General features: G+C 40.0%; 1 protein-coding gene across 3 annotated transcripts; it reads left to right on the top strand.

Annotated features, from left to right (window-relative positions):
- Nucleotides 1-791: 791 nt before the first annotated feature.
- Nucleotides 792-11,040, top strand: RB195_021906 (uncharacterized protein; the record flags this gene model as incomplete). Of its 3 annotated transcripts, XM_064208839.1 has the most annotated exons (19): nucleotides 792-982; nucleotides 1,141-1,372; nucleotides 1,425-1,541; nucleotides 1,594-1,821; nucleotides 2,085-2,241; nucleotides 3,716-3,820; nucleotides 5,179-5,331; nucleotides 5,494-5,573; nucleotides 6,662-6,834; nucleotides 6,893-6,984; nucleotides 7,355-7,404; nucleotides 7,907-8,024; nucleotides 8,110-8,269; nucleotides 8,343-8,498; nucleotides 9,130-9,223; nucleotides 9,287-9,391; nucleotides 9,511-9,628; nucleotides 9,846-10,072; nucleotides 10,849-11,040. In XM_064208839.1, the coding sequence occupies 19 exons, from the start codon at nucleotides 792-794 to the stop codon at nucleotides 11,038-11,040; spliced, it is 2,748 nt and encodes a 915-aa protein (XP_064064718.1). The 3 variants fall into 3 exon arrangements, with proteins under 3 accessions (XP_064064718.1, XP_064064720.1, XP_064064719.1); XM_064208838.1 differs by lacking the exons at nucleotides 9,130-9,223; nucleotides 9,287-9,391; nucleotides 9,511-9,628; nucleotides 9,846-10,072; nucleotides 10,849-11,040 and having other exon boundaries at nucleotides 8,343-8,562; XM_064208837.1 differs by lacking the exons at nucleotides 792-982; nucleotides 1,141-1,372; nucleotides 1,425-1,541; ... (9 more) ...; nucleotides 8,110-8,269; nucleotides 8,343-8,498 and adding an exon at nucleotides 9,014-9,069.
- Between the last annotated feature and the right edge of the window lie 6,474 nt (nucleotides 11,041-17,514).

Genomic DNA, 17,514 nt, shown 5'->3' with positions numbered 1-17,514 from the left:
AAATAATTTTACGATATCTCAAAATTTGGCAGACTAATTTTGAAAGTATTAGCTTTACATAGGCGCTACTACTGTTTTTCTAACTGCGTGGTCTCTATCACGCCTGGTAATCAATGTTGAAAGAAAAGAAAAAATTATGTCAGAGGACAAAAAACAGCTAAGAGCTGTAGCTTTAGTGTAGTTGTAAATTGTTGTTTACATTTAGGAAATGTTCTAATATTCAAAGAACAATAGTGTTTCGGTTACTAAGACTATTTGTTTAGCCAGAATATCGCAATTTGTGAAGTGCGTTCATTTAAACCGTGTCGAACGCGTTCGAATACTTCAAAAAAAAAGTTGTTCGTCACTACTTCCGCGACTGTTTGTTCGTCACTTCACTTACTTCATTACTAAAAAAGTATAAGTGCATCAGTTCTTTTAAGAGCTCCTAATTGAGGCTTTCCCTACAACTTTAGTTCGCGAATCCAACAGCCATATAATACTTCCATCTGGGCGTTCATGCTGCAAAGATCTGTTAGTTATTATTTTTTGACGATCGTTTTTCATTTCCAACACATGTAGACATCTTTCCACATTATTAGTAACGAAATATTCCTCGATATTTGGACTGACAGATATTCATGAAGGTAATTCTGAATCCTATTTTTATGAAGGTCCTTCCAACCATTGCTGCACTTGGTGATGCTGCCTCAGTAATTGCTTCTTCGTTGTCTTTCTCGGTTATCCTCCACTGTGAAATGTTGAAGTGATTAGAGAATTTTTTGAGAATCGATCATTACAGAATACCATCAATGAGCGTGCTCTCATTAGAGCCGCTAATTCGACGCTTTTTCGAAGCCTGGGGACCAATTTCGTACAGATTCAAGTGGCCATTGTTCATTTTACCACTTCTACTCACAGTCGGACTCTCATTCGGCTTCCTACGATTGGACACGCTACGAGTCGACGACCCAGCATACGTCTTTACGCCATCCGATGCACGGTTTGTCCGCTTTCCAGCACTTTTTTAAACTTCGAACCGGTTCTCTGAGTCCTAATGATGATCCATTTCTTCTTTCTTCCGTAGAACCAGCAGGAACAACACTTCAACTATTGCTTGACGTATTCTCATTGAGCCGTCCAAAAAAAAAATGGTTCCAGGTGGCGGAAAGAACTAAAAGCGTTTTCCGAGAACTGGCCATTGAATGAAAACAAATTTTTGCCCGGAAAATCATTCGAAACAAAACGTTTCGTGAACCTGCTGATCCGTGCTCGCGATGGAGGTTCCGTACTTAGAGATGAAGTGTTGAAAGAGATACAAGTTCTGAATCAGTGGATTTCCAATAACATTAGCGTCCCCACTGATGATGGACGTTTCAATCTAACCTATCAGGTACGACAGGAAATTTCCATCCAAAGATGGACATAAAACTTTTGTTTTTTAGGATCTGTGCCTGAGTTACGATTGGGTTTGTGGAGGGAATGAACATATTGATATGTTGCTGCAAAGAAACAAAATTGGACATTTCCTTGACCTCTCATATCCTAGAGGAGGGAACAAAGTATGATGTACTTTCCTCTATGAAAATCTAAAAATGACCTATTAATCTTTAGGATACACCTGTCTACTTAGGCACTGTTCTCGGCGATGTTGAACTCTTCAGGGAGAATAATACTGTGAAAAGCGCTAAGATCACACAATTATTCTACTTTCTGAAACAGGAACAATCGATTGTACGGCGATATTCCTCGGAGTTCTCCTACGCTGTGGAAAGATTTTTCCTGCACTACTACAAATCTAACATAATTACTATTTCGTTTGCTCATTATCAGTCGCTACAGGTTAGCAATCAATGTCATACTTAATAATTTTTTCTTTCGAAAAATTCCCCGCTTCTTGGACGAGCACACGACGCAGCCGCAGCGCAAGCATACACACCCACTTCTCTACTCTGCTTCAATCGCGCTTACCTAACTGAATGTATTCGGCTACGACTGTATACTGCATTACATGTGGGAGAAAATTTTATGGGCACCCCCTCTTTAGATGAAATAACTAATAGAAATAACTCAGGGGAGTGTATGTGACCGTAGTCAAATTTCAGGATGGCCTTGGTGAAAATGCAGAACGTTTTGCGCCCAACTTTGTCGTCAGCTTTACCACATTGGCCATATACGCTCTTGTTAGCGCGTTTTGTTTCAAACCAAAACCTCATCATGGAATAGACTGGGTACGCAGCAAACCATGGTTGGCTTGTGCAGGTATGTTCATATTATATACTTTTGTCCGAGTGGAATTATTTAAGTGATTCAAAGGCTTTTACTTCTAAACAGATTTGGTTTTATCCGATTGTTCGTCTGCGGATGTGATTTCCTTTTCTAAATTTCTGGAAATGAAGGGAAAGTTTCCTCTTGGCTTGCTTCAATTGTATACTTTTTAACAATCACCTTTCCCTGCTGAAACATTCTTTCGCTCTTCTTCCGCCAAGCCCTACTATATATTAAATGCGCGACGCAGTCGCTAAGCCCAACGTCGTTGTACGCGCTCAACCGGATTCATGTCACGCAAGCAAAACTGAGTATGGACGCTCCGAGGAACTAGCGCAGCCAAAATACACCGCACGCAAACTGATCATCGGGATAGGGCACCTGAGAGTGTTTTTGACTTCATCGCGAACGCTCCGCTTCAGTTGGACCTTGGACGAGTTCGGCTGCGACTGTAAGTTACTTGAAGGCTGTATATCACGAAACTGACGATGTTCGGATCTCTGTGACAAAATATATAGTTCTGGGTGTAGATTACGAGTATGAGCGTAGGCCTGCTCGATTCCCCCCAAATCGTCCGTCCTGAAGGACGGTGTGGTAACCACGTTAATTCCGTTGAGGTCTTCGCTAAAACGTGCCACTCTCGTGCACGCTTCCATAAGAAGCCTATTCACTGGTTCTACTTGAATAATCTGCTGAGAATACCTCGTGATTGCCGACCTCTCGCTCCTGGAGCAGCGCGTTCTAGCGTGTCTCTTAGGAACTAAGGCGGTTCACACGGCGTTTTTCAGAACGATTAGAGGGAACAGAGCTGAACAATGCGCATGCTTGTAATTTACACCCCGAACTGTATAGTTGTCCACAGAGACTCTAACATCGTCAGTTTTGTGATACTCCATCTGCGTGACCATATAATCTTCATATAAACTTAGCAAATTTTCTTCATAAAGGGCTAAGCTGTTACGGTATTGCTAATTTCTTGATATTTAAAAAATTATACAGTACTGTGGGATCCTTACCTATGGCTGTTGCATAATCTTGCCTGTTCATCAAACTGATTGTGCGGTTTTGACTTCAATTCAGTATCGTTTAAGGTTATGATGATCGGATATGCAACCTATAAAATGACTCGGCCAAGTGTACAAAGTTAGTGCTTTTATCCTCCCAGACAAAAAGGGTACCAATTTATCGTCCCGGAAGGTAAACTGGCAGGGTTGGATGAAAGGGACGAGGGAGGGAGGGATTCTGACTTACCGACTGTGCAACCAAAGCCGGATCTCCCACATGCTTCGCTACACTCATCACGAATTCAAGAAGTATTTCTTAATTACTCCTTCGGCGTTAGTATCTCAACTACTACGGAGTGGCCTTTTCACATTCCATTTTCTCAGAGCGATATCTCATTAGGGGATTTATTTTCCCTTTTCTGCACATTTTAAGAAACATGTATACAGTTCTTTTTTTTCTACAGGACTCTCCACTACTCTTATGTCCATCCTGTGTGGATTTGGAAGCTTGATGTTTATGGGAGTGAGCTACAACGTTATTAATACCATCATCCCTTTTCTTATTATAGGTAAACAGTTACTTCAGATTGAAAAAAAAAGAAATACATTTTTCTCTTTCGCTTATCACTATTAAAACTAGAAAAGAAAGACGTTTGACCTACACACAGTGAATAAAAGTACTAGTTGGCTTGCTTTGTTTCCAACAAAGTCTTGAACCAAATAAATCGTAACTGATCATTGTATCTCACGGCGTAATCCACTACAGTGGGCTCAAATGGAGTATAGTAGCGGTACGTCTTCTTACTGAGAACAGGCCAGAAGTAGAGCCTCTTTTGTGAGCTCATGAGCTTCCCTGGTTTACATGCTTCTTTGAAATCCCAGGTAATAGGTGACCAATCACGGGAATACAGAATGACAAGTTCTAAATCTTCGTATGAATCATTGTACTATTTGATAAGAACTGAAAAAGACTGGAAGCATTTTTTTCAGCTAGGTTTTCATAAATTGATAACCATGTTTTGTTTCTAACATGTAATGAGAAGAAAAAAAATATGGTGTTTTAGTGTAAACTTATGTTTCAGCCTTTTCCTATCTAACGCCGTATTTTTTTTTTCGAAATTCATAGATCTCTCTCTAAATAAAAGAATATACAAAACCAATGCAACAGATATGAAATTCTTCCGAACAGTTTGTTACCACAAGTTGTCGTTGTCGCACACTGGACAAAATCCGTTCGTGTAGTAATAGTTGAGAGCAATTAAACACATTTATTTGGAATTATGTGATAATGGAGCGAGTTCCGGCTCCATTACTAGAACTTCCAATTTTAACAATGTCGGAAATATGTTTCGAAGAAAAATAACAGAAGTTAAAAAAAATAACAGAAATAATGAAGTGAAAAATTAGAAAAATTCCGAATAACAGGTACATACCTAATTACTGATGACACGGGAAAGGATGTGAGCAGTTAACGGTTTTTTTTAATTTATGGAATTTGAAAGCGACAATAATAGGCGAGATCTACGCTAGTAAGGCCACATGACATGCAGTTAGCGTCGAATATGTGTAGTTGGATGGCCGCGGTGCCATTTCCTTGGGGCAAGACAGAGGGTAGAGGGATTGTGTATCAAACATAGAAATTTGTGAACTGTGGACAAATTTCGCGTCGATTTTATGCAAGTTCCTGGAGTACGGTTTGCTACACATGAATACAGGCCAATTTCGAGTGTTAATGCGACAAATTCTGTGTTGCACAAAAAAATTTTGCCGAAATGAAACATCTGAACAGTTTAATTACACATGTTGATGAAACCTTCCATAGTGTTCTAGAAAAATTAAAGTTTCTACTTCTTAGCATCTCAATCTCGTCTCTCAAAATGTATGCCTCGTCTTTTTATCAATTTTTGTTAATTTTTTTTTTGTCCAGCGATTGGGATCGACGATATGTTCATTATGAGCGCCTGTTGGGAGCAATCGGATGAACGTCAGTCGGTACCTGTTCGAATGTCTCAAACATTATCTCATGCTGGTGTAGCTGTAACCATTACAAATGTTACCGACATTATGTCGTTTGCAATAGGTGAGAGTTTTTCTGTGTATCTTTTCATACCCGTTTAATTTGGCTGCAACTTCTGAAACGAAATTTTAAGTTCATCGTTACGTCAACGTTTTCGGGATCTCAAGCTTCATTCAAAAATAGTTCAAGTTCATTCTTTTGAAGAAATTATTATGAACGTTTCAGGCTGCATCACAGACTTACCTGGTATTCAACTATTCTGCCTCTATGCATGCGTTTCGGTCGCTTATTGCTACTTATTTCAGGTAAGTTCATTGTTCCCTCTTTTGTAAAACTATGATTGTAAATTACGGTATGTTGTTAGCACCATTCTTAGAGCATTGACGACAACTAAAAAAAGCTTTAGGTTTGGAAAAAGTACTCAGATATTGACGTTGTGACTTTATATTATGAAATATTCCAAAAATAGAGGACAAGGCTGACAGCTGACATCTATTCTATTAGTGTGCCTACGAAGTTCTTTAGATGAAACCATTATTAGCCTGATTTTCGGCTTTTTCGCCGTCTTTAGAGGCGTAAATAGAGGTCGAATGGAACAACGCCAATTTTATTCCGTCAACTACCACACTACCTTCGGTCAGCGTTTCGATAATCTTCCAAAGTAGTAAAATTGTAAGCCATTTACAATGCAGTTAGTCTTACGTAGTTTTCCATCGTATGTGCGGTCGCTGGTATCAGACTGTTGTCTCTGTTCAGTGTACCAGCGATTGAGTATCGTTGTGTATGGATCACTAGCGACGATGTAGATGATTTGATCTACACAGGCAATATCAGGTAGTTATAGGTCCCAGAGCGGTATAAGGTGCAAATGGCAAGAACTTATTCGTTATCGACAAGCATCCATTCCTATTATTCGTTGAAGGGTTTCTTAGGCACACTAATAGAAAACATAGACATCCTGAGATTCCAGGATAGGAGAACATTTAAACTACTTAAGCTGGCAACTGTTCAAGTCTAAAATGACAACGATAACATCTTCGTTCTTATTCTGCAAATTTTCGTGGGACATAGAGTGACACGAATTACAACTCCACCTTTCGGTTCATCATCCTTACGTTTTTCAGTGTTCTTGCGAACTACAAATAAAAACTACAATTCTTCTCATTTACTACCTAAGCGAATCTATTTAAAATTAAGCTCAACTAATCGAGGAAAAAAGTAAGGAAATTAACCAAAATCTTTGAGTTGAACAGAACCGGAATAATCCAATCTTTTCTAATTTGTGGCAATTATCTTCACAGTGAAAACGCAACAGTGCTGGAAATTGCAAGGAAATTCCACTCCCTCTCATAATGAACTCCTTGAAAGAGAATAGCTAAATATTCACTTTCAGATAACATTCTTCTGCGGCTTCATGGCAATTTCTGGGGATTTAGAACGGGAAAAACGACACTGTTTGTTTTTCTACAAAACTGTTGGTTCCATTAGTATAGCGGAACTGAACAGATCTCACAAGGAAGAAACGGTTTTTCCAGCCAATTTCCGCAAATTTCAACGAACAAAAAGGTTTTTTTCTTGAAAATATTGAACCCGATATAACTATGGTCTATCATTAGACGTTTAGCACAAACGTACCAAAAAACTGCCCCGAAAGTTCTCCGGATGCTTCATTTTACTCGGGACGATCTATCTCCACAGGAAGTGACAAAGCTCATGGTTTGTTCTGTTCCTGAATCATTTGTCGTAGGGGCTGCAGTCTCTTGAAATGATGATCAGGAGCACTTCTGGAGTTCCATGCTCTTCCGGTTATTTGCTTGGTTGGAATTTAATCTCCTAATCGATTGGACGACAGTATTTTGATTGCTTTAACTTCTTATTCGAAGAAACGGGTGTCAAGAAAGTTTGGCAGGGGGAAAATGACCGGAACCAGAGAAATGTAGTAAAATGCATGCTTCTCTCCAAAATTAGTCATCCATTAATACCGAATAGATCGATTCTGGAAATATAAGTCTCAGTGCCTTTATACAATCAATTGGAACACTGATAATTCCTCTGTTGTACCAAACAAGCTGCTATTTTGTTTCAGCGACACCACCACCTGCCTACCAACATGTTGTACAAAATGGTGACAATAAGGTAGGCTTATTCTCCAGGACAATAAAAAGTCAGATTAGAGCGTAACCTGATTTGTGGTGCAAGTGTGTAAGTTGTTGCGCCGAAACTGGGAGTGCTATCTTATAGTCGGGTTAATGCGACATGAAGCACGGATAGTTGCGTAAGCGGTTGCGCGAGGCGGTGCGGTGGAGACAGCGGTTGGAATCGAGGTGGGACCATGGCGAACTGCAAAGATGGGCGGCGGTAGCGTGGATCCTTACACGATCCCAACCACTACGCTCCACTGCGCTTCTTCGAGCGCAGCCGCTTACGCAACTATCCGTGCTTTATGTCATTTTGACCCAACTATACATCAGTTCCCTTTCTAACTGGACACCAGCCACGCTATCAGTTCACCTGCAGTCGATTGCAAATTGTGCCGATTAAGTTGCAAATCGCCCGCGCAATTGCACCACAGATCAGGCTGTTTCGATTTTACAGTAAATTGTAGTTGTTATAGTTTGGTCGAAACATTACTTTGAAGGAACCTAACGGAATTGTGAAGTGGTTGGGAGAGACGTACGGACCGTTCATTTTGACTAATTTTGTTCGTAGCATGGCCGCCGTTTTGTTCTTGATATACATTGTAGGCGCCTACTATGGTGAGTGGTTTCATTAATAGCATGCATATATCTGAACCTCAACCTGAACCTGCCTCAACCTTTAAAGCTAAAGAAGGTGTTATAGGTTGCATCAACTTTCGAGAAGGATTAAATCCTGGGAACCTTGTGACGAAAGACCACTACATTTCTCAGTACTTCGAAGATATAAAATCGTTTTGGAAATCAGGACCTCAACTCCACGTTGCTGTTCTTAACCCACCCGACCTCGTCAGTTCAAAAGCAAGGTAAATTCGTCAAATTCAAATATTATCCATTTATTTGATTGGTGGTACCACGAGCTGCACTAATTATGTTCAGAAATCAGCTTCTTTCTACCGTAGCCGCATTCGAGAACACAGAATATACCATGGGAAGAGAGGGAACAGTCTTCTTCCTGGTCGAATACCTCAACTACCTCGATCAGCTCAACGTTGAGTTAGAGGATACACCTAAATTATGGCATCAGAAGTTGAGGTTCGTTTCTTTTGCGTTTGTATTTATTGGAATTCACTATGTGGAGCACGGTAGAGTTGCGTAAGCGGCTGCACTCAAAGAGGTGCTGTGGAGATGGCTGTTGGAATCGACGTGGGATCATCGCGACCTGAATGGTGCTAGTAAAGGTATCCACGGATCCTAACCGCTGCGCTCCACCGCGCCGCTTTGAGCGCAGCCGCCTACGCAACCGCACCGTGCTTCATGTCTGTTTGGCCCTGTTATATATTGCATCATTTCAATTCACCGTACTCACATTCAAAGTTGAGGTGATTTCTACGTTTTGATGAAAACCAAAAACTCCCCACTAGGAAATAGGGGAAAAACTACTTGTAATTATCTATCTAGTTCGAGCAACGTTGAAGAAAATAGTGTAGTCACCACCGCACATTTTTGAACGAGTTGCCTAAAAGTTGCCCCATCCCTAAAAGCACACTCTTTCCCTGTTAGACACACGATTCTTGCTCTCTATGAACTCTTCCCATTGATTTCGCATCATGCTCTCCATGTTGAACATGCTCGACACTGATTATACAATGATTTTCGCTGTGAAGTGAGTTTATGGGATGTACGACGCAAAATCTGGATTATTTTCCCAATTTTACAATTTTAGGTCCTGGCTTAAGTACACCGGCGGCGCTGCACAATGGGCGAGCGACATCAACTTTAATGACACAACCAACGCAATTGAAGCTTTTAGATTCTGTGTATGTTAACCTTTATCAGTTTTCCATTGCCAGTTTCCCATTTATTGTCAGGCATTATTTAAGATCGCAATGAAGAAGATTGTCGAACCTAATCACCACAAATTAGCCGCAAAATTGATGAGAGATATCGCTGACGCTCAACCTTTTAAAGTAATCGTCTACTATGAGGTGAGGACTTAACTATTAGTATAATATTATATTAGTATAATCCTCCAGGAAACGTAAAAGTTCTGAGGAGCGCTTAAAACAATTGCATACTTCAAGCTGGAATTCTCTTCTGTTAACAGGCATTCCCATTTGCCGATCAATACTTGATTATCCTACCAGCAATGGTATTTAATGTTGTTATATCTTTGCTTTGTATGACTGTCGTCTCTCTTCTGATGGTTCCGAGTTTGCCTTCAGGTAGGTGTTCATTACTGATTCACTATATATTTTATGAATTATGTAAATGAGAAGATATATCTTGGAAAAGTCATTGAAGCAGCTGTAAGTAAGTGAGGAGGGATTTTTTTTTGGGCTTTTTTTTAAAGCTCATTTTTAATCCCTAGTTATGCTGACAATTTCTGCTAGTTTCCATGGAAATTAGCGAATCTTGTTCATGGACACTATTTACATGCAGGATTCATCATCTTCCTTTCGATTGTCTCAATAAATATTGGCGTCTTCGGATATATGACGTTATGGGGCGTAAATCTGGATGCTGTATCCATGATTTCCATCATTATGAGCATTGGATTTGCTGTTGATCTTTCTGGACACATAGTCTATGCATTTGTCACATCCCATGGAGACACTAATCAGCGAGTTATCGGTGCACTCGAAGCGCTAGGATGGCCGATATTCCAGGTATGAGATCTTCTTATTCTTTATTTTCTTAGAAGCGATGGGTATTTTCTATAATAGGTTGTTCTCTATGAATTTAGGGACGTATTTGCATGTATTAAACCGAAACTGTGAAATTTCCACAAATCCAAGAATTAGAAGCATAAAAGGTGCCTAGTCAACCACGCAACTTTTCACATTCATAATACCAATGAAATACTTCAATTCGTAAAGAGTTACCCTGTTAGATAAACCAAAGTGTCATCATCTCCTTTTGCCTTTGGTTCATGGATTTGTGAGCGATGTTTCGTGCTCTCACGGTGAAATTTGCAAACCTTGTCGTCTTGAAGCTTATCTACTAGAAGAAAGAAGCCAGTATACTACTACAATACATAGTACATGCATTCCGTAGCTTTGTTTTTTTTTTAATAATAGACATCCTTATGAGAATTTATCCAGGAAATGGTTCCGTTTATGATTATTTTTCTCTGTCTTTGAGTCTAAGTTTACAGATATCGAAAAAAATGTTTTTTTTTTTGAGTAGGGGGCACTTACCGACGCTCTAACTTACTTTTTCACTTAGGAATTTTAGTTCACATGTTATAGATCCTCTAAGACTAGTGCTTAAGCCTTAGGATCTCGATTGATTTGATTATTTACTTCGAGAAAGAGAATTTCGCCCCCCCCCCCCCCCCCCAATTAACATGCCCCAGATATCTCTGACTGTTAGATCATTTTTATCCCAATAATATTCTTAGGAACAAAATCAGTACTACTTGTAACGCATCACGGTATTTCAGGGTGCTTCTTCAACAATTGCTGGCATTACAATATTGTATACAGTAGATGCATACATAATACTAGTGTTCTTTAAAACAATATGGCTAACGATGGTCATCGGCGCTATTCACGGGCTTTTCTTCATACCGGTATTCCTTTCGATCTTTCCAGTTGGCTTCTTTCGGATACCAAAATCATCCGAATTGCATTAGGCTGCTTCTTATTAGGCCTTTTTGACTTTTCAAATCTAGAGCCACTACTCATAGCTCTCCATTTTGCTCATTGTTTTTCCAACATCACTGTCTTTCAAATGTTTTTTTATGATTGAAATTTTGAACAAGTACATCTGCTCAGAGTTATAGTTGTCGAGGAAGTAATGCCTTTCTTTCTATAGTGTTTAACAACCCCAGCCTTGTTTGTATTTATCGTTCAAACTCATTTAATAGACTGTGTCATTTATTTTGTTGGTGCCTAATGACTCACTGATTCTTAAAATGCAAGAATAGCCTTTAAAAAAAAAACTGTTTTGTTGCAGATTCCCAATTGATTACACTTATATTGAAATCACGATATTGTCTTTAGTCCCGGTTAACAATTTATGTTCCTCTTCACGTGCAATTTTCGTTTGATTTCTTTTTCTAGATTCACTTTTTTGTGAAATTTGTAGCTTTATTGTAAATTGTGCTGGTTTTTTTTTCCAAAAAATTTTATTCCTCCTTTGCATGCGACTGCGTCTCTTGATTCGAGATGTCTTTCCATTTCATCGTTCTGGATTCACATATCATCTCAACTGTGCATTATCACAAAACTGCTCATGATCTTTTCTTTCACTTATCATGTATTATCTGCTTATTGCAATGAAACATAGAGTACCGTTAGTTTTGTGTACCGAGCATCTTAGAATCATTTTATCTGATCCCAAAGTTTATTCCTTAAAGGAAGTGTACCACGAAATTGGGTATGTTGACGCCTTTCATAGCCAGTTGGGGTTCGGGCTGTAGGTTGCGAGTATAGACGTGTACGACGCTCAACTCCCCTAATTAGAAACGGCGTAGATGACGGCCTCATTGGACGTTTGTCCTTACGAGTTATATTAGAAGGCGATTTCGTTACTCACATGTCTTCCACAGCAACGTATTCATTGGCTTTACGTGGATAGGCTGCTGAGGGATCCTCACTGATTTGGTTGGCTCCCTCGTGTATGCGGCGCGCGTAGGAGGATGGCGAGTTGAAACGTCCCTCGTAGGAACAGTCCCAACGCAACAACAACAGTCAATTTTGTGGTATGTTGCCTTTAACCCATGCTCAAACGATAGGTACTGAACCATAGTAGGTTTAGCACAGGACTTAGGTAAAGTTATTATGTTTTGGGTAAAACTACAATATCAAGATGAAAGGCAGCACAACACGAATATGGTTTATGTGTGTGGTGAGGGAATCCGCGAAAAAAGCTAAAAATGGGTTTGTAGATTGCAGAATAGATTTGCAAAATTGTAGACCGTCGTAAGAAACAGCGTGGGAACCGCTTTAATCCCTACAAGCTGCGTTAGAACACGCCTATATGTACACGTTCCCTTCCCTTCACCGGTCAATTCATTGGTTTACTTGAACAGGCTGGTGAGGGCTCACTAATCTCTCTTGATCAAGTGAGATCTTCGAGATCTTTCGCCTTGCACGCCGTTTTTTTCGAGTATGTTTCCACTCGTTATATCACTTCAAATGTTACTGTAATAAACGACTGAGTCTCGCAGAGAATTGCCGCTGCACCAATTTTGCGTGAGGAATAGAACCAAAGAACACTGCATGGTACGATTGGAAGGAGAAGTCGCCAATAGTTTCTTTTCCAATGTATATTTCCTCTCCAAGACAGATATACTGAACACGGTTCCGAACTTGAGTCAAGACCCCGGCCACAACTGAAACTAGAGTTGAATTTACTTTAAACTTAATTGTCCGGTTGAAATGTATCAATAAGCAAAAAAAGCCTGATATATATATATATATATATATATATATATCAGGCTATATCAGGCCATGTATATATATATATATACATGCATACTGTAACTGGCTGCTGTCGAATCGACGCGATTCCAAAAGAGGAGTCTTAGAGCAAATCATTGTAGCACAACTGGTGACTAGATTGAAGCCTGAGGGATTTCTAAACAATGGTCAATTCGGATAGACGTCTACTGCACATTATCGGAAACAATGGAAGACATCACTTGGATCACACATTGTTGACCGGGCTCCACTTTTGGGTTTAAAGGCAGCACACCATGAATCTGACGTGGTGAGGGAATTCGTCGGAAAAGCTAGTGATGGGGTTGTAGATTGCAGAATCCGGAGAGGCTCTCCCTACTCGTCGTAAGAAACCGCGTGGTAACCGCTTTAGTTCCAAGAGGTATGTTGGAACGCGCTTCTATGTACAGTCGATCCTCTCAGAAGTCTATTCATTTGCCTCACTAGAATAGGCAGGTGGCAAGACATCACTGATCTTCGACCGCTCGCACGTGGATGAGGTCGATGCACAAGGGTACCACAGAGAGGTAATCATAAGCGACATCTTCCACACCGTTTTTTGCGACGAATTGGGAGAGATGAGCGGAAGCACCCCGGCTCTGTCGACCTACAACCTCATCTCCAGCTTTTCCCGCGGATTCCCTTATCTTGTCAGATTCGTGGTATGCTGGCTTTAAAGTTTGGTGTAACACGCTCCATCTCTACTGAGAGATGGAGCGTGTTACACCAAACTTTAAAGCCAGCATACCACTTTACCCGCATCTCTGCGGCAAATATGGGATTTTGTCGATTAAACAGAAGACCAAATGTGGTGGTAAAAGAGAAATATTAAGTGGAGGGCATTATGGCTATTTTTGTTTTTGATCAGAAGAAATGGAAGCAGCGCTCGAACCTCAAGAGAGCAAGTGAGAAAAGCAACTTTCGGAGCAGGACGACTTAAGGAAATTGGAAAGTTAGTACGTAAAAAGGTAGAGTGTGTTTGAGAAAAAAAAAACAGATAAGAACAGAGGGAAGCGTTTCTGATCGGCAGAAGGAATCTTCTGTCGTATGTGAAGGAACAACATCAGTGGGAGTTGGGAAACGTATGTTTACTTCCGAACGTAATAAATCGAGTGAGTCCGATAGAGGTCCTACATAAGAAAGGGAGAGTCTTGAGCTTGTGTAAGGAAATCATGAAAATTACCGTTGGAAAGTCTGCGGCTTACTGTTGCGTTGCCCTGCCATTAAAGAATTTACGTCACTTAAAGCGGAGAAATCGCAACCATTTGACTTCGAAGTTTACTTGATGTGTGATAATACAGTAATAGAAATCAAACGTTTCTTACCACTGTGTATAGAAGAGAAGAATTCTTCTATAACCGCACTACAATGGACGTCTTTAAACTGGCGCCTTCGCCACCTCTTTTTGTGGGTTGCAGACTGGCCTCAGACTTGATATGCCATGCAATCATCGCATTTGGGAACAGCGTCGTTTCAAACGCAACTGCCTACACGACGTGGCATTATTAATCAAGTCATTTTGACCGGATTTTAATCCTTTCTTGACTTGAACGCAGCGTATCACGAAATTAACGGTGTTGAGATCTCTGTGGAACAATGCAGATCTCGGATTATAGATAACGAGTAAGCGTGGAAACCCCTCTAGTTCCTACGAGGTACCTCTGAACTCGCGGCCCTTCTGCACGCTCCGGTTCTCTCAGCTGTCTATTCATTGATTTTACTAGGTATATTATAGGTTGCTGAGGAGACCTCATTGATTTTCGAGCGCTCGCTCGAGTACGCAAGGCGTGTACACCTGCGGCACCCTCTAAAGCACTTTGCACGTACAAACGGCGTTCCCTCATCGTTATTCAGGTCGATTAAAGAAGATCGAACGTGGTCACGTCAGTACTCGCCATCTACAACGCGACCTCAACATTGTCCCACAGAGACCTCAACATCATCAATTTCGTAATAGGTTGCCTTTAAGGACTTTATATGGATCTATGTTCCTTTAAGGGGAACGACACAAACAAGATTAGGGAAGCATCACTGCCGAAAGGCGTTCCTCTCGAGAGCATACATGTCTTTTTTTAAAGTTGTTCAACGTTTCTAGAAAGATGTAAGGTACTATTGCAAAATCTGAAAATTTGCTATTCCTTTATTGATGTCTTCGATTTTATTCTCACCTTATCCGGACTGAAATTAATGAAGAACTTTTAATCACCGGTTCAACATCCTCCTAATGGCGAGTGTTTTGGTTTTTGCTTCAGTCCGATTTATTCAGGTTGACATGGATGCACTATGATATTACAAAGGACATTGGAAAAAAACCACAAAAAAAAAAGATTCGCCTTCCGTCTTCAACACGTATCAGCAGTTATTTCTCATTTGCTGAAAAAAAATTCGGGTCAATCGAGTTTTTACGAGAACAATATGAACCCAGAAAGATGCTTTTCTAATACTTTTTTGAAATACACAAAAAAGTTGTAGTTCGGCTCATCCCAACAGTACTGCCCGCTTTTGCGTACAGTGGGATCTGCACAGTGGAGCTCTCAGTCAACTCCATTCTTGTGCTGGAGGCCAAACACAGAGCCAATTTGACCTGAAGTTACTATACGTGTGCCAAGATAAATTATTAAAGTCAATAATGATAAGTTTGATTGACTATTTTATTTAAAGTGTTTGCGTTTCAGGCAAATCTCAACGCTGGGCAGTGAGTGTTATGTGATGCATTCGATTTCAACTCTCATGACATGTACGTACTTTCGTGATGTATACACTAGCTGCCAGATGTGTTCAACTGAACTCACACGAGTCGTCTAACGCATGCTCTTCTCCGCTAAACCCACACACTCCTTTCCAACCTACCCTAAGCGATGGCGCTCCACGCTGAGATCAGGTTGAACACGTACAGGTTCTGTGCATTCAGCTTTGGATATAACCTGCGCTATAAAAATCAACATTGTGCGTTCATGAAGATGGCTAGACCACGATCCGATATAAAAAAGACCTCCTTATGGATTCCCAAAGGAAATAAGGAATTTTGAGAATGTTTTGGGAGGAGTATTGTTGTAAACGTTTTAAACGACAAAAACCTTTTCCAGTCATATATAAACTATCTACGCCGGCGATTCGGCAAATAAAGACATTTCGTCAGTTTACCAAAAGATGCGCGTGACTTATCACATTCGAATGTAAACGGAAAGTAAGTTAAAACAAGGAAAAAAAAAGAACAATTTCAACCCTTGGAGCTATTATCGAACAGTTAAAATTCCTCTCAAAATTCATATTTCTTAATAAGTTATCTTTTTATTGCAATCGATTCATTGTTATTTTGGTTTTTATTTCAGAAAAGTGCAGTTACACGCCTAGTAATCTGCTGCAAAAGTGTAGCGTCGACCACAAGAACCTTGACGTCTCATCGTTCATGATTTATTACCGATACATTGTAAACGGGGCGACTGATTGGGTAGCATCGTCATCATACGATCAGGCATGACATTCTTTATAATTTTTTTTTGACATATTCTCCCAAGAGATGCATCCTTCTTGACTTAATAAAGAAATAGTTCCGAACCATAAAATGATCTTTAATGCCCATCCATCATCATCTTATTCGAAATTTATGTAAGAAAAAAAAAAACAGATTTGAGGTGAACCGTCATAGCCCATTCACAAAATTCATTTGGAGGAAGCCGATGATGCATAGTATCCGGAGATATAATCTTCAGATGTAGATGTAGATGTAGTTATAGGTAAACATTTCTCGTAAAAGAGTGTATTACGTACTTTTACAGGTAGGAATACAACCAATCTCCGAATTTACAACAACATATTCGCCTTTTTCTTTATTCCTTCTCTGTTTTGAAAAGAGACCAACGACGGAAAAACTCGTTTTCTTTTCCAAGCCACTATTACATAAATAGTTATTCACACTGCTAACGACTGTTTTACTGCTTGCTCTCATCTAACTCTAACACCGATAGCGGCTTTAATATTTTCGCCTATTTTTTGGCTTCAACATGAAAAACCATCCCATGAATTAATTTGAAATTTTTCATATATCAAATATCCAAAACCTTTGGAACAAGAAAATATTACGTTTAACCTGAATATTCTAGTTCGGAGGATTCTGGTCAATATTTTAAGAGTAGCGTATCATAAAAATTTCGATACCTGGGTATCTAGTGGACAACATGGAGTTCGGAGCGTAGAGTACGGATATGACCGTGGTCCCTCTCAATTTCGCCTAATAGTCTTGAAAACCGAAGTCAGAAACGTTCTTAGTCCTTACGAAGTATGTTAATACGCCCTCCCCCTGTACACGTTCCGGTTTCCTATGTGGCCTATTCATTGGCGTTAGCTGAATACGTTGATGAGGAAACCTCATTAGTCACTGGCATACGCGTACGAGGGTAGCGCGTTCTAACGTGCCTTGTGCGAAATAAGGCTGATTCCCACGCCGATTTTCGGGACTATTGAGAAAAATTGAGCGTGAACACGTTCATACCCGTAATCTACACCCCAGAACCCATATTTGACCACAAAGACCTCAACATCATCAGTTTCGTGATATGTTGCCTTTAATACTATTAAGGCTTCAGATCAGTGTGGTGTACAAGGTTATCATTGATGGAATAATGGATTATTCCTTTCAAAAAAAAAGTTTTTCTTTTACGTAA

The sequence above is a fragment of the Necator americanus genome, chromosome X, assembly GCF_031761385.1.
Source record: "Necator americanus strain Aroian chromosome X, whole genome shotgun sequence".
NCBI classification, from domain to species: domain Eukaryota; kingdom Metazoa; phylum Nematoda; class Chromadorea; order Rhabditida; family Ancylostomatidae; genus Necator; species Necator americanus.
Note: the sequence above shows the minus strand (reverse complement) of the source record. Positions and strands in the feature narration are given on the sequence as shown.